At 45.5% G+C, this 23238-nt stretch overlaps 1 protein-coding gene across 5 annotated transcripts in view; it reads left to right on the top strand.

Moving 5' to 3' along the window:
- The window catches only part of dnah12 (dynein, axonemal, heavy chain 12), a 379348-nt gene that overhangs the window by 182967 nt on the left and 173143 nt on the right, over positions 1 to 23238 (top strand). For all 5 annotated transcript variants that reach the window (XM_068051688.1, XM_068051689.1, XM_068051690.1 and 2 more), the window contains 5 exons: positions 9318 to 9501; positions 10930 to 11070; positions 13218 to 13301; positions 13470 to 13658; positions 18537 to 18656. In XM_068051688.1, coding sequence (XP_067907789.1) covers positions 9318 to 9501; positions 10930 to 11070; positions 13218 to 13301; positions 13470 to 13658; positions 18537 to 18656 — 718 coding nt within the window. The remainder of the gene's footprint in view (positions 1 to 9317; positions 9502 to 10929; positions 11071 to 13217; positions 13302 to 13469; positions 13659 to 18536; positions 18657 to 23238) is intronic.

Raw genomic sequence — 23238 nt, forward strand, 5'->3', positions numbered from 1 at the left:
TTCTTCCTGTTGATCAGTTTCACTGGTCTGTCAGTGGATGCCTTGATGACGTGAGAGCAATCGATGATGCCCTGCACCTGGGGAATCCAGTGATGGTGGTGAAACCCAATGTCCTTTGTGCCTATGAGGTCTTATCTGTCGTGAAATATATGTATTGTCCAGCTCTGGCATATACAGCATCAGTGACCTGCGAGATTCAGTGGTATGCAGCCATTTGCGATATGCCACCAAGGTCTGCAACTGATCCTTGGAAGCCAAAAGTAAAGGAGTTCAAAGCCACTAACTTTGAAAGCTACTGGCAGGGCATGGCGACCAGTGGTATGAGGTCTTTGGCGACAAGGGCACAGATGTCTATGACCATCTGCCTGGAGAGTCTCAGTCTGGTGTGACATTCGGTCTTGTTCATTTCCAGGTAGCTCCTTCTTCAGTGGTAGACCCTTTGTGGAGTGTATGTCCTCTGTGTCCTTCTTGACCCTCGTTCCTCCCTGCCCTACTGATGCCTGGGGCTCTGCCCTTCCTGCAGAGGTTGTTGTCCCTTATCACCACTGGGCACAAAATTCGAGAACCGTGCCCACATTGCCACCTGCTGCCTTCCTTTTGGTCAGCTGGTTATCCAGTTTCCCTTGGCTGCCTTGTCCCCTGCCCTTCTGCTCCCACGATGCCAGGAGGGTGACGACCACCTGCACTGCATGAGCACTCACTCCCCACTCTCCTTGTCACCTGCGCAGCGCCAGAGGCACCTGTCCCCCAATGGCTGAGCCCCCCCTCTACTCCATTGAAACTTTTATGCTTCCCGGTTAATTCCCTGGGGCAGCCATGACTGACTTCCCACTCTGCACCGGTCTCCTTTTCACTTGGTCTGCCTCAAACATCGCATGTATCCTGTGCACCGTTAACAAGCTCTTAATAAGCTCTGCAAGTACCTTAATTGATCTTAATTGGGATCATGATCCCACCCTCCCCCGCCCTGTTGAACATGGTCGATGTCACAAAATCGACACACTAGCCGGCTCACTTTCAGGCTGCATTTGCCTCTGTTCCCGACTTGGGTGAGGCCCAAAAATTCAGCCTATTACTATCATCCTCTCTGCTTACGACACTTTCAAGTTTCGTGTCATGTGCAAATTTTGTAATTGTGCCCTATACGCCCAAGTCCAGGTTATTAATGCATGTCAAAAATAACAGTGCTCCTAGTATGAACTTTGGGAAGAATCCACAGTAAACCTCCCTCCAGTCTGTAAAACAGCCAAATTTGTACCCATGCTGCTACTGTGCCTTTTATCCCATGGGCTTTAATTTTGTTAACAAGCCTCATATGTGGTAGTTTATCAAACACCTTTTGAAAGTCCATATACACAGCATCAACTGCACAGTCCTCATCCACAGTTTCTGTTACCTCATCGGAAAACTCAATCAAGTTATTCAAATGCGATTTGCCCTGAACAAGCCCATGCCCATGATGTTTTGCAGCCCGCATGCAGGTTTCAAACTTACAACATTGCCTGGAAAGAGAGAGAGAAAGAGAGAGACAGACCCCCACTTGGGTTTGTACTGGTCAAACTCAGGTGCTTGTCTGCTGCAGTGAAAAGAAACTGCAAGTCTTCACACAGATGGAGAGACTGTCACATGATTTTCCAGTGTATTCTCTATTTTGCAATTTAATTAGATCATGTCTAAATTCCAATCTCTCAGGGTCCCATTGTTTCAGTATTTACCCTTTAAGGTTCATCTCCACCAGTGTTAATATTCAAAGATGGCTTTGAATGTCTTGTTAATGAAGATAAGACAGGTAGCTCATTCAAAATTCACAAGCCATTGTTCTGGTGGGAGATTAACCAGGCATTCGTCTCCACCTCGATACCTTAGTATTTGAGGTATTTTGATGCAATTTGCGGTGGCCATTTTAGCTGCTTTCTTTTTAAAGTTTAATTCAGGTTTCCAACCAACGGATTAAAAAATCATAATTCAGCATAGCACATGTTCATGACACTCCCATGTATTATCAAGTTGACATCTATCATGTGCACCCTTTGTCTGCTTCATGCTACTTTCTAACTCCTTCGCCGTACAGGGAATCCTGGCGTTGGTTGGCCTCCCTTTCCCCCTAGTGGGAACGTACCAGGACTGTACCCGAACCATCTCTGCTTTAAAGGCCGCCCATTGCTCCATGGTATTTCTGTCTGCCAGTCTTTGACTCCCATTTACCCGGGTCAGATCCTCCCATCTTTGCAGCACTCATTATCTGAAATGATACTGTCTACCTGCACGTAAGACCTTTCAAAAGACTCTGGCCCTGAGGTCTTGGTCCTTGGGATCCCCAGCTGAGGGTAATTCTTTTAGCCTCTTCCAGGGAGAGACTGTTGTTTCCTCATCATTCCCTCCCAACTCCTGCTGCTCACTAGTGCTCTGTTATTCCCATGTCTCACTATTTATTTTCTCCTAGGTGGATATGTCTTGGCTGATGCTTGAATAATAAGGTACCGTGATGGATTTTGGACCAATTCAATCAGGTGCAGAAACAGGCACTATAGAGCTGAAAGGGTGGCGATCAGAATTTTTTTCCTACATGTTCAGCTGCTTTTAAGGATACAAAGGACATAGATTTTGGGAGGGTGCTGTCTGAATTATGAATCAGAAGTTGTAACTGAACAATGATAGGAAATATTTCAAATAATCAGAACTTGTATTCTAAACTTGTAATATGCCATAACTCAATCACTGGGCACTCTGCCAGGCTGATCAGGTAGCTGTATGAATAGAATATTGCCACCATTGAAGTGTTGGAAGTCCACCATCAAGGTTCTCTTAACTTAATTCTCCAGTCTATCCAAAATGCCAGCCATGCTGTGCATGTACACTTCCAGCGTGACTCCCGGGGTCTCTCAGGGAATCAAGGGATATGGGGAGCTGGCGGGAAAGTTGAGTTGAAGCCCAAGATCAGCCATGATCATATTGAATGGCAGAGCAGGCTCAATGGGCTGTATGGTCTACTCCTGCTCCTATTTCTTATATTCTTAAATTCATGCCAGATGCCATTTTGGTGTGGGTGTTAGCACAGATATTAGAAGCATGCGTCAGAAGTATGGAGAGTCGGCATATCAACCATGATTTGACGCCAGCGCTGCCATTTTCACTTAAACAGGGATAGCTGAACATGTGTTCAGCAGCAGGAAGGACTCCCCCTCCCCACCACCCCAATCAATGTTATTTAAAGGGATCATAAACTACTTTCAGGTTAGTTGCTGACTGATTTCTACTGGCTCTGCCTACATTTGTAGAAGTGCTGTGGGTTTTCTAGGGAGTGGTGCCACATGTGGTGAAGATCTTGTTTCTGACTTCAAAGATTCTGGTCAGACCACTTGCTCCCAATCATGGGTGCTGTAGTTACTAGCTCCCTTGGCCTGCAGCACAGAAGAGGACACACTGCTTGCAAAGGGAGGAGGAGTGGGAGAAGGGATCTCAGCAAGAGACCTTATCCACCCAGGGTCTTCAGGTATTATTTCTCCGATCTTAACCGAAGCCAGGAAAAGTGTATGCGATGTCTCCGTTTTACAAAGGAGGTGCTCACTGAAAACTGCCATCTCTTGGGCGGTGCAGTGGTTAGCACAGCAGCCTCACAGCTCCAGTGACCCGGGTTCAATTCTGGGTACTGCCTGTGTGGAGTTTGCAAGTTCTCCCTGTATCTGCGTGGGTTTCCTCCGGGTGCTCCGGTTTCCTCCCACAGCCAAAAGACTTGCAGGTTGATAAATTGGCCATTATAAATTGTCCCTAGTATAGGTAGGTGGTAGGGGAATATAGGGACAGGTGAGGATGTGGTAGGAGTATGGGATTAGTGTAGGATTAGTATAAATGGGTGGTTAATGGTCGGCACAGACTCGGTGGGCCGAAGGGCCTGTTTCAGTGCTGTATCTCTAAATCAAATCAAAAATCTTGCAGTCAATCCTGCAGCCTCAATGCAGGACATGGACGATGCTGCTAGTGGCAGTGGAGGTGACCATGGCCATGAATTTCTTCGTGTCAGGATACTTTCAATTTGGAGCATGTGACATCTGTAACATCTCCCAGTTTGCCATCCACTCCTGCATAAGAGAGATGACTGACACTCTCTATATCGGGAGAGGGGAGTACATTGCATTCTCTCTTACCAGAGAGAAGCAGGCAGACTGTACATTTGGCTTTGGCCAGGATAACAGGCTTCCCCGTGGTGTAGGGTGCTATCGACTGCATAGAGATGCAGAGATCTACTGCAACTGCAAAGGGTTACACTCCCTAGATGTGAAGTTGGTGTGTGAACTGCTCAGCACATCATGCAGGTGAATTCCAGGTATCCTGGCAGCAGTCATGATGCCTTTATTCTGCGCCAGTCCACTGTTCCCTCAGTATTTGAGCTACCATGTCAAACCAGATGGTGGTTGCTGGGTGACAAAAGCTATCCGCTGACGATCTGGCTCATGACTCCAGTGTGCAACCCAAGCACATGTGGGCAGCATGCATATAGTGCCAGGGACTTGTATTATTTTTCTCCTTGGATTAAAACAGTGTACCTTTCAGACAGGGAGAGAAGTTTTGGATTTCTGAGACACAGTGTGCCAGCTATATTTGTTACCCTAGGCCACAGCAGGAGAGAGAGGTCACATGGTATAATGTTTCACTTTGACTTTGTGTAATATTGGCAAAAACTGGTCTGAACCAGTTTGTTTTGAGACACTCTCCAGTGAGGCATGCTACTTAAGAACTGTCTATTTTCTCTCAGCAAAAGTTCTGCAAGGGCTGCATTGATTGCTTGTTGAGGAGGAAAAAAGTCCTTTCTTTTAAGAGACCATTTGTATTGCTGAAGGTAGTAAAACTCCTTTTCTTGACTTCCAAGCCAGGAAGCATTTGCTTCAAGATTGAATCTCTCGTGACATTGTATTTTCTGGAATTCGCCGGTGTTTGATGCCTACTACAGCCGAAGTGTTTTGAATGCCTGTTAAGAACAGACAATTTCATCAAATCCACGTGGAGACTTAGAGTAGCCTTTGAAAATTTTTATATTAGAATACCTCACCCATTGGGAACGTAACCCACAAAGACTTACTTATTTATTTATTCTTAAGAAACAGCTCATTTGAAAAACACCACTTTTAAAACTGGTGAACTACTGTTATTTTTGAGTGTATGTGTCTGAATGGAGGAGTTAGATTAAAATATGAAGTTATAAGGTCTTTAGACATAGCTTTATCTTAATCGTGTTTAAGATTTAGTTTTAATAAAGAGTTAATTTGTTGTTGTCTAAAGATACCTGGTATGGTCTGTTTTTATTCCAGGGGTTACTAGAGTGTTTAGTTTGGCTGTTTTCCATTTGGGTGGGAAAACTTTAATAATATGCTGTGACCTGTGGAGTGACGGGATTGAATTGACAGTGTGTTGCTATCGCCTCGGTCATAACAATAGCATGAGCCATGTTGTCACATGAAAAACCATCGAGCAAACCATTGGTGTGTTCAAGCAATGGTTCTGCTGCCAGCACCATTCTGTATTTGCCAGAGCATGTGTCATAGTTCATCGTGGTTTGCTGTATCCTGCGTAACTTTGCCATGATGAGGGCATCGCCCTTGCCACCCTTGGGATATAGGGAGGAGGAAGAGGAGAAGCAGGAAGAAGAGAGGAGGCAACCAACACATCCCCTTTCTGGCCAGGCTGACTGTGGTCGACTCATCCGATGTGAACACAACCTCAAATCCCCAACAGCCTTACTTTTCCTCTGTTACTGACCATCACAGTGTCCTCTTGGTGACAATGCAGAAATAAAAGCCACCACAAAACAAACCAACTTTACCAAACAAACCATCCAATATACCATATAAAAGTGAACTAATCATCCTTGTGCATTCCCTTAGTGTCTGTCTTGTGGGTGCCTTTACCTGATCTAGTGCTCCTATGTAGTGTTACCCCAATGGCTGCAGCATGGCTGTTGGAAGGCTGCTGACCTTCAGTGGGGAGGTGGCCTTGCAGGATGCCCTCAAGCAGCTGTCGGTCTAGAAGGCATTGTTTCAAAATGCGTCACCTCAGCAAGGGTGGCAGCAGTCTGGGATGAGGACAGGCAACAGCAAGCGTACTGGCAGAGTGGCAGTGATAGGAAGATAAATGCTGTCAACCTGAGAGAGGACAGCAGGTTCCTGCTCCACGAAGCCACTGCCACTCCCTCAGGGTGGTGCCTCAACAATCCTAGGCTCTTTCAGCACTGGTACCATAAGAACATAAGAAATAGGAGCAGGAGTAGACCACATGCTCCCTTGAGCCTAATCTGCCGTTCAGTACGATCATGACTGATTTTCTGCCTCAACTCTACTTTCCTGCTTGCTCCCCCATTTCCCTGGATTCCATAAGAGATCAAAAATCTATCTATCCCAGCGATAGTCACATTGGCAGCAGTCTGAATCTGCATGGCAATAAACTGAGATTTCATGATCTCAATCTGAACTTCCACTGCTGCACTCAGATTTTGGGTGGCTTCTGCTTGTGTTGCAATTGAAGCTGAGATACCGGCCATCATAGAATCATAGAAAGTTTATGGCACAGTAAGAGGCCACTTGGCTCAATGTGTCTGTGCCAGCTGAAAAACGTTCCACCCATTCTAATCCCACCTTTCAGCATTTGATCTGTAGCCCTGCAGATTACGGCACTTGAGGTGCATGTCCAGATTTCTTTTAAATGAGTTGAGGGTTTCTGCATCAACTACCCTTTCAGGCAGTGAGTTCCAGACGCCCACTACCCTCTGGGTAAAAAAAACCTTTCCTCATCTCCCCTCTAATCCTTCTACCAATCATTTTAAATGTATGCCCCCTCGTCACTGACCTCTCTGCTAAGGTAAATAGGCTCTTCATATCAACTCTATTGAGGCCCCTCAATTTGTGCATCTCAGCTAAATCTCCCCTCAGCCTTCTCTGTTCCAAGGAGAACAACCTCAGCGTATCCAATCTTTCCTCATAGCTGCATTTTTCCAGTCCTGGCAACATCTTCATAAATTTCCTCTGTACCCTCTCAAGTGCAATTACATCCTTTCTGTAATAAGGGGACCAGAACTACACACAGTACTCAGGCTGTGGCCTAACCAATGATTTATACTCTTATATTCTATACCTCGGCTAATAAAGGAAAAGATTCCATATGCCTTCTTAACCACCTTATCGACCTGTCTTGCTACCTTCAGGGATCTGTGGTCATTTACTTCAAGGTCCCTCACTTCCTCTACACCTCTCAGTATTTTCCCATTAATCTTGTATTCCTTAACCTTGTTTGACCTCCCAAATGCATCACCTCACACTTCTCTGGGTTGAATTCCATTTGCCACTTTTCTCCCTATCTGGCCAGACAATCAGTATCTTCCTGTTGCCTACAGCTATCCTCCTCACTATCTACCACATGGCCAATCTTTGTGTTGTCTGCAAACTTCTTGATCATTCCCCCTACATTTATGTCCAAATCATCAATATATACCACAAAAAGCAGGAGACCCAGTACTGAGCCCTGTGGAATGCCACTGGAAACAGCCCTCCAGTCGCAGAAACAATTACCCTTTGTTTCCTGCCAGTGAGCCAATTTTGTATCCACCTTGCTTCATTTCCCTGGATCCCACGGGATTTTATTGTTTTAACCAATCTGCCATGTGGGACCTTGTCAAAAGTCTTGCTAAAGTCTATGTAGACCACATCAACTGCCCTACCCGCATCTATCTTCCTTGTTACTTCTTCAAAAAATTCGATCAAGTTGGTCAGACAAGATCTTCCCTTAACATCCTTGATTAGTCTGTGCCTTTCTAAGTGACAATTTCTCCTAGCAGTCAGAATAGATTCCAATAATTTGCCCACTACTTAGGTGAGACTAACTGGCCTGTAATTATTCGGTCTATCCCTCGTTCCCTTTTTAAACAGAGGTACAACGTTAGCAGTCCTCCAATCCTCCTCCACCACACCTGTATCCAGTGAGACGCTGCATCATGCTTGGTTCCGCAAGTGTGCTAATGGAGATGGCCACCAGTTCCAAGCTGGGAAAGATTGGCTCCAAGGATTGCGCAAAGCTGTATGCAGAATTGTTGCCGGACTCCTTGACTCCATGCTCCTTGACAGTGACAGCAGGCTTTTTGCAGGCCTACCCATGCACCAAGCATTTCATTGCGTATACCCATCAGCCTTTTTTGATATGACACCCCTTCGAAATCCTCACCTGAGTCCTCTGTATCAGAACTTGTGTGTGACCTTGCTCTCCGGGGTGCTGGCACCTGCATGACCCTTTCCCCTGCTATCTTTGCAGGTCACTTGTGCCCGGTGACTCACTACATACAGATCCCACCTCTATGCTATGCTCTAAGGAATGCGCAATGACAGTATTTGAGCTGGTACCTGCAAGTGTGAGATCGAGTGATGATGTTTCATCATATCGGTCTCCTGCATTTTTGGACTTCATGCTCCCATGCCACTGCCTGGCCAGCTGGCAGTTTTTGGATGTCTGAAAAGAGAAAGGCACAAGGGTGAGGGAAGGTTGGTGGCGGGGGGTGCGGGAGAGCAAGAGATGCACGCTTACTCCATCTGTAGCTTGTAAATCAGAAGAGATTGTGGAATGTGGGAGAGATGTGATATGAGAAGGTGGATGAAGTAGGAACAAACTGTCATCTTCAATGGTTTTAGCCTTACCGTTGGCCATGGCTTGAGTGGTGGCCGTTCCATTGATGGCTAGCAACATCTCCTCAATTGGGTTGAGGACATTCAGCCCTGTGTGGCTCCTGCTGTTTAGGTGTTGCTGTCTGCAGTTGTTCGCCAACTTGTCCTGCAAGAGCGAGGGAAATGTGTCAGTGGTTACACCTTACCTTTTAAAACAGTTAAGCAGCAATCTAATTTAGGCAACCAGTTGCCTCACTGGTTATCCTTATCCCCAATCAATTGTATGCTCCATGCTTCAAGCCAATCATATTAGTAGGCGGATCTTGCAAAATTTTATGGGATTAGTTTATTTCCCTTCTAGTGTGCTCATTGGGCCATGCACTGCGGTTATGGTGACAGTTACGTCCGGATTGCAAAATTATTGCTATAAAGCAAAAATCATAGACATAAGTGAAACATAATTTACCTAGATTTTCATGTAACCACCACAATGGTTTCCTGTTAAAAAAAAAATTAAATAGATAACCCTGCACTGGGATCACTAATTTGTTGATTTTAATTTTTTAAAACCTAAAATTAAAAACAAGATCCCTAGAAAAGGGAAAGTGGAAGATGAACACGATATTACTGTGTAATGTACTGTACTGTCAAATTATTTGTGCTCTTTCCATTAAATAGGTTTATGCTTGTGGGGGAACCTTTTGCTGGAAAGACCAAGATTTTGCATGTGTTGGCAGACACATTGACACTTATGAATGAACGTGGTTTGAATGAGGAGGAAAAAGTTGTTTATCGAACTGTAAATCCCAAATCAATTACCATGGGCCAGCTGTTTGGACAATTTGATCTAGTTTCACATGAGGTAGGTGATTTATGTAATTCCTTTTGGAAGCTGATAATTTATGTAGGGCTTCCAGATACAACCAGCATCCATGTTTGAAAAGGAATCACCATACTTAAAATTAGTCATAAACAGAACAAAAAGGGAGCGATTTCAAAATAATGGCTAGGAATCAAAAAGAGATAAACAAAATCCTCACTGTTCTGTGTCCTTTTGTAATGATTCTGTCTCTTTACAATGTTTACTTGTTTTCATTAATAGATGCCCAGTACATATCAGAAATTTTTCTTTCTTTGCAGTATTCCCTGCATTGATCACCAGGTCAGGAATTGAGGTCTGCCCGTCGAGTAACATGCTATATTGGGATTTATCAGTGCTCTAACTCGCAAACAACTGAATGCAGAGTCAGCAAGTTTTTCAGTTCCATGCTTGGGTTACTGTCTTCTGGGAGCCTCCCTCGCGCTTAGCGTGTTTATTTGCCTTTAGGGATTTTGTGTTTTTGAAAATATAATTTTAAAAACATATTTGCTTGCAATTTTATCAAATAGATGTAGACAAAAATACAAGAAATGTAACCAAGAAATGAAGGGGAAGAAAATATATTAAATTTTCCACAAGCCTAACTATCTTAACAAGATCAAAATTTCCTGTGCATTACAAGATATATTTTCCAAATCTTATGTAACTGTAGCCAAGAAAGTGGGCAGACAACATATTTCCAGGCTTCTTGCTATGACCCAACATCCTAAAACTATTCAAGATGGTCACAGTTAGACTTTCCCCTCTGAGGAGAAGTGCTTGGCTTCTAGTTAAATAAGTCAGCATCATTGAAAACTAGAGATATGGAGCGAGGGATGAGGTGAATAAAAATACAAATAAAAAATATAATCAATATTAACAATATAATTAATTCAATTTGCTGAAATAAACAAATTTATATTTATATGTGTATTTTATAATTTTTTTGTTCGTTCATGGGATGTGGGCATCACCGGCTAGTCCAGCATTTGTCGCCCATCCCTAATTGCCCTTGAACTGAGTGCCTTGCTAGGCCATTTCAGAGCACAGATAAGAGTCAACCACATTGTTGTGGGTCTGGAGCCACGTGTAGGCCAGACTAGGTAAGGACAGCAGATTTCCTTCCCTAAAGGACATTAGTAAACAAGATGGGTTTTTACAACAATCAGCAATGGTTTCATGGTCACCATTAGACCAGCTTGTAAATCCTGATTTTTATTAATTGAATTCAAATTTCACCATCTGCCATGATGGGATTCGAATCCATGTCCCCAGAGCAATTCCTGGGCCTCTGGATTACTCATCCAGTGACATTACCACTATGCCACCGCCTCCCCAATTGTAATAGTTTTGTCTTTGAATTAGCAAATCAACATATATTTACGTTGTTTGGTTGATCTTCACTGAGTTTTACTTTTCTAACCTTTACAGTGGACTGACGGCATTGTTGCAAATACCTTCCGAGAATTTGCTTCTTCAGAAACCCCTGACCGCAAGTGGGTGATTTTTGACGGACCTATTGACACCCTGTGGATTGAAAGCATGAATACAGTTCTGGATGATAACAAGAAGGTAAATTAGTTTTTCAACAAAAATGTACACTCATATTCTTTGCTGGACTTGATGTTTTTATGATTTGATGAACATTTCAAAAAATCTGATAAATCCAAATGAAATCAGATATCCACAGAATGTGTAATGTTCAACAAGAAGAATAACTTGCATTTATATAAGAACATTTGATGTAGAAAAATGTCCCTGTACACGTCACAGAAGCATAACTGTAAAAATGACACTGAGGAAAAGAAGTTGATGTGAGGTGACTAAAAGGTTATACAAAGAGGTGGGTTTTAAGAAGAGTCTTCAAGAAGGAGAAAGAGGTGGATGTACAGAGGGGGAATTCCAAAGCTTAGGGCCTAAATGGCTAATGGCAGAGCTATTAATAAGGGAGTGGGGAATGCACAAGATGTCAGAGTTGGAGGAACACAGAGTTCTCAGATGGATGTAGGACTGGAGGAAGTAACAGAGATAGGAAGGGTCAAGGCATGAAGGGATATAATTGCATAAAATTCTGTGATATTAGGCTGGATTTTAAGGAGCCTTCGACGTCAGGATCTATGGTGGGGGGAGGGCCTGAAGATGGCTCCGGATGCAGCCTGCCACAGATCTCAATGCCGGCAGGGCCTGGCCCGATCCGCCCGGCAGTAGCAAGGCACCGTGGCGGCTCCCCCGCCGCTCGGCTTCGAGACCACAATCAGCATATGCAAATTAATATAATTAATAGATTTACATATATTTACGGTCTAATCTTGATGGCCCCACCGTGATCTTCAGCCTGGCGGCCGGCACTCCCATGCCTTTGGATCCACGTCCGGGTAAATGAGGCGCCACACTGGTGGGGAGGGAGGAGGAGGTAAGTTTATCAGTGCGGGAGTGGGGGGAACGGGGTCAAATAAACCTCAAGGGTGTAGGGGATGGTGGGAAGGGTTGCACTTTAAACCTTGTGCAGTTTGTAGGGGCAAGGTCAGATGGTAAAGGTAGGTGTTTTGGGAGGGGGGGGAAGGCAAATAGGTAATGTAATTGTTATGGGGGGGTGGGAGAGTGGCAAAAGAAATCTATTTAATTTTATTCAATATGTCTTTAAATATTTAAATAAGCCAGTAGGGCAGATTGCCCTTTAAAAATGGTGCACAGGCAGCTGACACCATTGCCGGGGACAGACAGCCCACCCCCTCCATGTGATTGGGGGGGGTTGGTCCACCCCGCGCTTGAGATTGCGTTGGCACTTTGGCATGCAGCCTGCGCGAGCGGGCAGCCATTTTTGGCTTAGCGGCGAGCTCATAAATTTCAGCCTAAAGAACTAAAGTTAAGAGGACTATTGTGTAGTACAGAAAAGTGGAAGTTTTTTTCAAATGAATGAAAAAGTTGAGCCCCAGTTTTAACCTCTTGCACTTGGTGAGAATGGAACATGCAAGGGTTGAAATAAATAAAGAATGCATACTTTCTGATCGGATCACTTTCTTGCAAGCTGCTATTTTCACTCCTGGGTTGTGGGAGACATTGGAACTGCTTGCTGAAGGCAGGTGAGGGCCTCCTAAATATTCAAAAATCAGGGTCCAATCATGTCATTCAGACCCTGTGGCAATTTTAATGCTGGGCCATGCATGGTGCCAACTGTGCCAGGGAAAACTGTTGCAAAATAGTTCCGGGGGAGAAGAGGGTCTTGAAAGTAAGGTTTTAAAAACTTTTCATGGTTCCTTATAGCCAGCAAAATCAGGAGTGCTCATTTTTTCCTCACAGGGAAATCTTAGGCCTCTCCAGTCCTGGTTTGCCCCTTTCCTGACTGCAATTGCCTCACAATATCCCCCTACCCCTGACCCATTGATGTAGCAGCTGGGGACCATTCTATCGGGTCCCCGGCAGCAGCTTACTGCCACCCAAAATCCCTCTCTGGCCCTGTCCTGCTCCTGAGATCCAGAGTTTAAAATGGCCTGCACCTCATGCTGGAATGGCCATGCAAGCTTGTTGCTTATTTGAAAGCACCGCCCACAACTCCTCGCCTGTTAAATTTGGAGCTCAAGTTTCCAAAATGTTTAATGGAAAACTTTATATGTTAAACCTGAGTACTGTCCTTTTTGATCTCGCATGCAATCTTAACTATCATTGGTAATGACACATTGTTTAACCATCTCTTAATAATTACTGTATTTCCTCACCAGCTATGTTTGATGAGCGGAGAGATCATTCAAATGTCTCAACAGATGAGCCTCATTTTTGAAGCTATGGATCTTTCCCAAGCCTCAGTAAGAGCCTTTTTATTTCTTCCCTGCATGATTGTAGAATTGAAAGTGGTCAACTGGTTTTAATTCCAAAAACTGAATTAACATTTAATTATGAAGTTAATCAAATATATTAGGAAAAAGTAAACGGCATTTCTGAGCATCTTAAACAATTTTTTTTTGTATTGTTAGCCTGCTACAGTCAGTCGTTGTGGTATGATCTATCTGGAGCCAGCCCAACTGGGCTGGAAGCCTATTGTAACATCCTGGCTTAAAGGTCTTACAAATATATCGCATCATAAAGACATGCTGGGTCTCTTGGAGGATCTCTTTGATTGGCTGGTGCCTCCTGCACTCCACATTGTTCGCAAGCAATGCAAGGTAAACTTGATCTCAAAAATTGGCTTTTCATTAAAATTGCAAAATAGAGTTGAATGTTAAATAGTCACAAAGCAATTATTTAAAGTGACTAAACTTAAAAGGAAAACTTGTCAGGATCTGTCCAGTAGGAATGGGGAGCAAAGTGAATTCGAAACCTGAAAATGGAGTTTAAATTGATGTACCAAATAGCCAACTGGGAATTTAGGTTCAGACTTCAGTTTACAGGGCCCAATGTACAAGTCTTCTAACTGTAGCCAAGTTTTAAAATTGTGGTGCACAGGTCTAAATAGTGGTTAATATTAATCAATTTGTTTTCGCAACTTGACCCTTCATTAAGGAAAAATAGCACATGTTTACACAATGGCATTTTGTTTTTGTTGCCCAATTCCCTAGTTGATGTCTTGATTAGAGCCACAGTAATGAAAAATATTTGTTTTTGTGTGTTACTACTTCAAAAGAAAAATATCTTGATGTCAGTCATGTGACAATGGAAAGGAGGTGAGTGTATCCTCAGTGCTTCCATGTAGAAAGTCAGCAAAAGACTCATCCTAGGTCACTCCTGTGAAATTGTGTTCAATTCAGAGTAGCAGTGAGGGAGGCTTAAGGGGATATTGTGTGGCAGCCCTGTCTAGCATACTTGATTCATGATCCACTGGGACCAGGAAACATGAATAGAAGGAGTTTACCCTCAAATAATTTTTAAAAAGGAACAGCAAGCACAACATTTAATTGTGACAGGGTATGCAAGCTTTTGGTTAGAATGCATACACTAAATCTCTTGGAAAGAGGGATACAGCCTTGTAGCAAGTTAATGCATATTTAGTTCCTGTCCTCAGTACCTTGCTCTACGACAGCGAGGCCTGGACAACGTATGTCAGCCAAGAGCGACGTCTCAATTCATTCCATCTTCGCTGCCTCTGGAGAATCCTTGGCATCAGGTGGTAGGACCGCATCTCCAACACAGTAGTCCTTGAGGCGGCCAATATCCCCAGCTTATACACACTACTGAGTCAGCGGCGCTTGAGATGGCTTGGCCATGTGAGCCACATGGAAGATGGCAGGATCCCCAAGGACACATTGTACAGCGAGCTCGCCACTGGTATCAGACCTACCGGCCGTCCATGTCTCCGCTTTAAAGACGTCTGCAAACGCGACATGAAGTCCTGTAACATTGATCACAAGTCGTGGGAGTCAGTTGCCAGGGATCGCCAGAGCTGGCGGGCAGCCATAAAGGTGGGGCTGAAGTGTGGCGAATCGAAGAGACTTAGCAGTTGGCAGGAGAAAAGACAGAAGCGCAAGGGGAGAGCCAACTGTGTAACAGCCCCGACAACCAATTTTTTCTGCAGCATCTGTGGAAGAGTCTGTCACTCTAGTATTGGCCTTTATAGCCCCTCCAGGCACTGGTCCACAAACCACTGACAACCTCAAGGTGCTTACCCATTGTCTCCCAAGACAAGGAGGCCAAAGAAGAAGAAGAAGAGTTCCTGTTAGATAAATAGAAAGTGGAGTAAAGGGCATTGGTGGTTGTAATGTATCTGAGTGATCCTACCCAACCTCCTTAGTGTATTTGAAATTGGTGTATAAGAGCAGTTAGATTTATGCTGAGGTTTATCCTGCACATAAGTAAAAGTGGGAGCAGCTCCTTCTCCATTTTGTAGGTGAAACTACTTCATGACCTTAGAGTAGTCTCATTTGTGCTAAAAAAAAACAAGGGTAAGCACTGCCATTTAGATGTATATGCTCCAGCTTTAATAGGTTCCTGAATTTTTGGAGTTATTAACATGAATGTATAGCCCCCAAATCTCAATTAATCTGAATGCTCATGCATCATACCTACAGATTGTGAAGTGTGGATTAAAGTTCTTCTCCCTGCTGCTTTCATATGCTTTCAAGTCTTCTGAAGAAGGAATTTTCCTCCACACAAGATCAGGGGGCAGGTTGTTCAACCTTGCCCGTCTAAGAGCGAAGTCCAAAGTACGGAAAGTCCTCATCAGGGAACTCCTCTTTGCTGACGATGCTGCTTTAACATCTCACACTGAAGAGTGCCTGCAGAGTCTCATCGACAAGTTTGCGGCTGCCTGCAATGAATTTGGCCTAACCATCAGCCTCAAGAAAACAAACATCATGGGGCAGGACGTCAGAAATGCTCCATCCATCAATATTAGCGACCACGCTCTGGAAGTGGTTCAAGTGTTCACCTACCGAGGCTCAACTATCACCAGTAACCTGTCTCTCGATGCAGAAATCAACAAGCGCATGGGAAAGGCTTCCACTGCTATGTCCAGACTGGCCAAGAGAGTGTGGGAAAATGGCGCACTGACACGGAACACAAAAGTCCGAGTGTATCAAGCCTGTGTCCTCAGTACCTTGCTCTATGGCAGCGAGGCCTGGACAACGTATGTCAGCCAAGAGAGACGTCTCAATTCATTCCATCTTCGCTGCCTCTGGAGAATACTTGGCATCAGGTGGCAGGACCGTATCTCCAACACAGAAGTCCTCGAGGCGGCCAACATCCCCAGCGTATACACACTACTGAGTCAGCGGCGCTTGAGATGGCTTGGCCATGTGAGCCGCATGGAAGATGGCAGGATCCCCAAGGATACATTGTACAGCGAGCTCGCCACTGGTATCAGACCCACCGGCCGTCCATGTCTCCGCTTTAAAGACGTCTGCAAAGACGACATGAAGTCCTGTGACATTGATCACAAGTCGTGGGAGTCAGTTGCCAGCGTTCGCCAGAGCTGGCGGGCAGCCATAAAGGCGGGGCTAAAGTGTGGCGAGTCGAAGAGACTTAGCAGTTGGCAGGAAAAAAGACAGAGGCGCAAGGGGAGAGCCAACTGTGTAACAGCCCTGACAAACAAATTTTTCTGCAGCACCTGTGGAAGAGCCTGTCACTCTAGAATTGGCCTTTATAGCCACTCCAGGCGCTGCTCCACCAACCACTGACCACCTCCAGGCGCTTACCCATTGTCTCCCGAGATAAGGAGGCCAAAGAAACATTTTAAAGCAGAGACTCTCTTTTATATAACTCCTTGTTTAACATTTACTGCCTCTGCTGCCATAGTTATTTTGCTTTAGATATTTCAATATGACATCTTTACAGTAACTGGCTGGACAAGTTTCACAACATTGTGAAGGAGGTGAATTAACATCAGCATCAGCAAAAACAGCCATAACACTTCAAGTGATCTTTTCGTTTCAACAGCCCATACCAAGTCAGCTGCTGCAATTGTCTGCTTCAGTAACTCATCCCACTTTCCTCAATGACATCATCAGTATTTACCATATGAACAAATTAACTTTAAAAAAAGTTAATCAGAATGTTTTAATTGTTTCATTCTTAACAATCTTCTCAAGTGCCGTTATTAGTCTTTTAACACCTAAAAATGTCTTGTTAGATTGTACTAATACAGTTTATCGACTCTTCAAGTTATTACTTTGATTTATGAATATGCCTGATTTCTCTCTCTTTATTGTTAGGATGATACATGTTGCCTTGTTTCTGATTGTCTTTTTCATGTGATCTACCTTGGGGTGCATGATGTTTGAAAGAAAAGACATTATCTCCTCTATCTTGCTCATATGATTCTCTGAATCTGGTTTATTTTTATTTTGATGTAAAATATTAAATTCAATTTTAATCTTATCTGTCCAGCAGGTGAGTAGTTAAAAACGAGCAGGTTTCTGAAGCCTAAAACAGCCCTGAGTCTCATAACTTAATGCAAATAGAGACCTGATACAATTTTTACCAGGCCCAGAGCAGGAAAGTTGCTATAGCTTTCTTGTTATCAGAAACATATCTGCAGTTGTTCTGAAGGCAGAACTTACAGACACAGCTCTGCACCCTCTTCACAATCATTCTGGGCAGAAAGCAGACAGACACTATTTAAATGGCGCCCAGCAATGAAAATCATCACAACATCTGCTTCTCCTGCTGGGCAGGAAATCACCTCATGAGAGTGTTTTCCTGCCGTAGTCCTGCTCTGTGTTAAAATCTGCCCCTTTAGGTCATTTAAACACAATGTATGATGAGATTCACGGCTGAACTTTGTGCCGCCCCAGTGGGACGGATGGTGGCATGGGGGTGGCGTAAAATTGAGCGGGAGGCTCTGGGAGGCCTACCCGCCCTGCTCCTACCTCCGATCAACTTTACGGCGGTTGGGCAGCGGGGGGAAATGGCCCACCCGCCTGAGGCCAATCAAGGCCCTTAAGTGGCCACTTAAGGGCCCTCGCCTGCCTCCATGGGTATTTTACCCATGGCAAGCGGGCTTGCTGGAGACATGAAAGGCCACCTAGCGATAGCTGCCAGCCTTTCCACGCCCCGGGGGGAGGGGCCATGGCAGTCGGGCACAGGGTACCCGATTGAGGGCCAGCCCCACCTCCCAACCCACCCCTGGGACCCAAGATGCCCCCCTCCCCCCAGACTCCAGCCTCACCAGGGACGGACTGATCCCCCTGGTGAGGCAAGCCCAACTGACCTCTTCTCCAGGCTCCAAGAAGTCGGCTGGGCTGCAGTCCCAGCAGTGGCTGCTGCTCCTGGTGCTGCTGCTGGCCCACTGATTGTCCGGCAGCTTATTGAGGCGGGACCTCCTCCCTCAAGCGGGTGGAAGTCCCGCCTTGGGACAATTAAAGCCCAGGGACCCGTAAAATACGGGACGGATCCCCGGGCTAGGCGGAAGCGGGTTTGCCACCGACTTTTACGTCTGAAAATAAGATAAGAATTCCTCATAAATAATACTGCAACAGACTGTAAGAAAATAGATATATTTATCATTTTTAATTGGCAGATGAACCGTAAAGTATAATTAAACTATTTGTCATTATCAAATAGATATTATAAAACATATTACTGATATAATTTCCATGTCAAATACTCAGGAACTTGTTCCAACATCTGACAGCAATACTGTGGTTTCACTGGCTCGCCTTTTTGAGATGCTTCTTGCTGACCAACTGACAGAAGACTCTGATTCCAAGAGCGTTCGTGTCTGGATAATGGTACAAATTATTACTCTTAGCATTACTATCTATTTCAGGAGAAGAAAATTGCTGCTCATTTTATTTTTATCTTTACTATACTTCTAAATACCCAGGTAGCCGACTGCAGGTCTCCACAATGCCATTTTGAAGATGGCCACTGGATGCTGAGCATGAGTGACTCGAGGTTACTCCCGCTCATTTTGTAGCAACTATCTTTACAATGTAGTTGTCATCCAGCTATTATGCTACCTTTGTATATCATAATCATAAGAATTGGAATTGGTGGATGAAACAGGATTGATATTTGTCTTGGAACCTGGATTTATTGGTGTTATGCCTTGATGTCATCTGGCAGATTTTGCTGCCCCGGTCTTGGTGCTAGTCAGAGCCGTGTACCCATAGTGAACTGCTCTGGTCCAGCCCTGAAACCTCTGGGATTTCCTGCCCGGGGGGAGGCGGTGGCGTAGTGGTATTGTCACTGGACTAGTAACCCAGAGACCCAGGGTATTGCTCTTAATAAATCGAGAATTAAAAGCTAGTCTAATGATGGCCATGAAACTATTGTCGATTGTTGTAAAACGTATCTGGTTCATTAATGTCCTTTAGGGAAGGAAATCTGCTGTCCTTACCTGGTCTGGCCTACATATGACTCCAGACCCACAGCAATGTGGTTGACTCTTACATGCCCTCTGAAATGGCCTAGCAAGCCACTCAGTTGTATCTAACCGCTCCGAAGTCAATAACAAGGAATGAAACCGGACAGACTACCCGGCATTGACCTAGGCACCGGAAATGACAACGGCAAACCCAGCCCTGTCGACCCTGCAAAGTCCTCCTTGCTAACATCTGGGGGCTTGTGCCAAAGTTGGGAGACCTGTCCCACAGACTAGTCAAGCAACAGCCTGACATAGTCATACTCACGGAATCATACCTTACAGACAATGTCCCAGACACTGCCATCACCATCCCCGGGTATGTCCTGTCCCACCGGCAGGACAGACCCATCAGAGGTGGTGGTACAGTGGTATACAGTAGGGAGGGAGTTGCCCTGGGAGTCCTCAACATTGACTCCGGACCCCATGAAGTCTCATGGTATCAGATCAAACATGGACAAAGAAACCTCCTGCTGATTACCGCCTGCCGCCCTCCCTCAGCTGATGAGTCAGTACTCCTCCATGTTGAACAGCACTTGGAGGAAGCACTGAGGTTGGCGAGGGCACAAAATGTACACTGGGTGGGGGTCTTCAATGTCCATCACCAAGAGTGGCTCGGTAGCACCACTGCTGACCGAGCTGGCCGAGTCCTAAAGGACATATCTGCTAGACCGGGTATGCGGCAGGTGGTGAGGGAACCAACAAGAGGGGAAAACATACTTGACCTCGTCCTCACCAATCTGCCTGCCGCAGCTGCATCTGTCCATGACAGTATTGGCAGGAGTGACCACCGCACAGTCCTTGTGGAGACGAGGTCCCGCCTTCACATTGAGGATACCCTCCATCATGTTGTGTGGCACTACCACCGTGCTAAATGGGATAGATTTCGAACAGATCTAGCAATGCAAAACTGGGCATCCATGAGACGCTGTGGGCCATCAGCAGCAGCAGAATTGGACTCAACCACAATCTGTAACCTCATGGCCTGGCATATCCCCCACTCTACCATTACCATCAAACCAGGAGACCAACCCTGGTTCAATGAAGAGTGCAAGAGGGCATGCCAGGAGCAGCACCAGGCATACCTCAAAATGAGGTGTCAACCTGGTGAAGCTACAACACAGGACTATCTGCATGCCAAACTGCGTAAGCAGCATGCGATAGACAGAGCTAAGCGATCCCATAACCAACGGATCAGATCTAAGCTCTGCAGTCCTGCCACATCCAGCTGTGAATGGTGGTGGACAATTAAACAACTAACTGGAGGAGGAGGCTCCACAAATATCCCCATCCTCAATGATGGGGGAGCCCAGCACATCAGTTCGAAAGATAAGGCTGAAGCATTTGCAACAATCTTCAGCCAGAAGTGCTGGGTTGATGATCCATCTCGGCCTCCTCCTGAAGTCCACAGCATCACAGATGCCAGACGTCAGCCAATTCGATTCACTCCGTGTGATATCAAGAAGCGGCTGAAGGCACTGAATACTGCAAAAGCTATGGGCCCTGACAATATTCCGGCAATAGTACTGAAGACCTGTGCTCCAGAACTTGCCGCGTCCCTAGCCAAGCTGTTCCAGTACAGCTACAACACTGGCATCTACCCTGCAATGTGGAAAATTGCCCAGGTATGTCCTGTACACAAAAAGCAGGACAAGTCCAACCCGGCCAATTACTGCCCCATCAGCCTACTCTCAATCATCAGTAAAGTGATGGAAGGTGTCATCAACAGTGCCATCAAGCGGCACATGCTTAGCAATAACCTATTCTGTGACGCTCAGTTTGGGTTCCGCCAGGGTCACTCAGCTCATGACCTCATTACAGCCTTGGTTCAAACATGGACAAAAGAGCTGAACTCAAGAGGTGAGGTGAGAGTGACTGCCCTTGACATCAAGGCAGCATTTGACCGAGTATGGCATCAAGGGGCCCGAGCAAAACTGAAGTCAATGGGAATCGGGGGAAAACCCTCTGCTGGCTGGAGTCATATCTAGAGCAAAGGAAGATGGTTGTGGTTGTTGGAGGTCAATCATCTGAGCTCCAGGACATCACTGCAGGAGTTTCTCAGGGTAATGTCCTCGGCCCAACCATCTTCAGCAGCTTCATCAATGACCTTCCTTCAATCATAAGGTCAGAAGTGGGGAAGTTCGCTGATGATTGCACAATGTTCAGCACCATTCGTGACTCCTCAAATTCTGAAGCGGTCCATGTAGAAATGCAGCAAGACCTGGACAATATCCAGGCTTGGGCTAATAAGTGGCAAGTAACATTCGCGCCACACAAATGCCAGGCAATGACCATCTCCAACAAGAGAGAATCTAACCATCTCCCCTTGACATTCGATGGCATTACAATCGCTGAATCCTCTACTATCTACATCCGAGGGGCTACCATTGGCCAGAAACTGAACTGGAGTAGCCATATAAATACCGTGGCTACAAGAGCAGGACAGAGGCTAGGAATCCTGAGGCGAGTAACTCACCTCCTGACGCCCCAAAGCCTGTCCACCATCTACAAGGCACAATCAGGAGTGTGATGGAATACTCTCCACTTGCCTGGATGGCTGCAGCTCCAACAGCACTCGAGAAGCTCGACACCATCCAGAACAAAGCAGCCCGCTTGATTGGCACCCCATCTACAAACATTCACTCCCTCCACCACTGACGCACAGTGGCAGCAGTGTGTACCATCTACAAGATGCACTGCAGCATTGCACCAAGGCTCCTTAGACAGCACCTTCCAAACCTGCGACTCCTACCAACTGGAAGGACAAGGGCAGCAAATGCATGGGAACACCACCACCTGGAAGTTCCCCTCCAAGTCACACACCATTCTGACTTGGAAGTATATCGCCGTTCCTTCACTGTCGCTGGGTCAAAATCCTGGAACTCCCTTCCTAACAGCACTGTGGGTATACCTACCCAAATGGACTGCAGCGGTTCAAGAAGACAGCTCACCACCACCTTCTCAAGGGCAATTAGGGATGGGCAATAAATGCTGGCCTGGCCAGCGACGCCTACATCCCATGAATGAATAAAAAAAAAAATTTAAATAGCTCAGGTAGCTTGGCACAAATGCGCCCTATGGGAGGGCCTAGCACCAGCAGTAGGAGGAGGAGATCAGGCCAGTTAGCGACTTGACAGACCTGCTGATGTGTCACCAGGCATATGAGATGGACCTTCTGATCGCCAGTGGACGAAATTTAGGACTTTGGAACTTAATCTTAAAATCAAACCATGCAATTCAGGAGAGAAGTTAGGAAACATTTCTTCACAAAAAGGGTGGTAGAAATGTGGAGCGCTCTCCCACAAAAAGCAGTAGATGCTAGCTCAATCATAGATTTTTGTTAGCCAAGGGTATTACGGGATCTTGAGGGAACTTGAGTAAATGGAGATAATATACAAATCAATCATGATATCATTTAATGGCAGAACAGTTTTGAGGGACTGAATGGCCTATTCCTGTTCTTAAGTTCTGAGCAGGTTCTCATTGAAATTCAAAATTCTTGAGGTGTGAATCTTGTCCTCACCTTTTAGTCTTCTGCCTACTTCGTGACCACTGAGGACATTCCGATCAGCAGCAGTCTGGTGGTAGCTCACAACACCATGTCCTTCAGGCCCATGTGATAGTAGGACAGCTGGTAGCACGTTCTCCTGCTTCATTGATGCATGAGCCTATGCCTAATGCAGATGCATGCCAAGCTTCCTCACCCCTTCATTCCCCTCACCACCCCAGCAACTGCCCTGCCCCCCATCCCCCGCTATTTAGTGTCAGTATTAAGTTCAGTGATAACGCTTTCACCTCTGAGTCAGAAGGTCAGGTGCTGATGCCCCATTGTCGAGGCTTGAGCACAGAAACTGGACCGACTGTGGGGTGCTGCATTGTTGAAATCTGAAAAATCCACCTTTCAGATGTGATGCTAAACCAAGCTCAAGTAAACATAAAAGATCCGA

The sequence above is a fragment of the Heterodontus francisci genome, chromosome 19 (genome assembly GCF_036365525.1).
Source record: "Heterodontus francisci isolate sHetFra1 chromosome 19, sHetFra1.hap1, whole genome shotgun sequence".
Classification (NCBI taxonomy): domain Eukaryota; kingdom Metazoa; phylum Chordata; class Chondrichthyes; order Heterodontiformes; family Heterodontidae; genus Heterodontus; species Heterodontus francisci.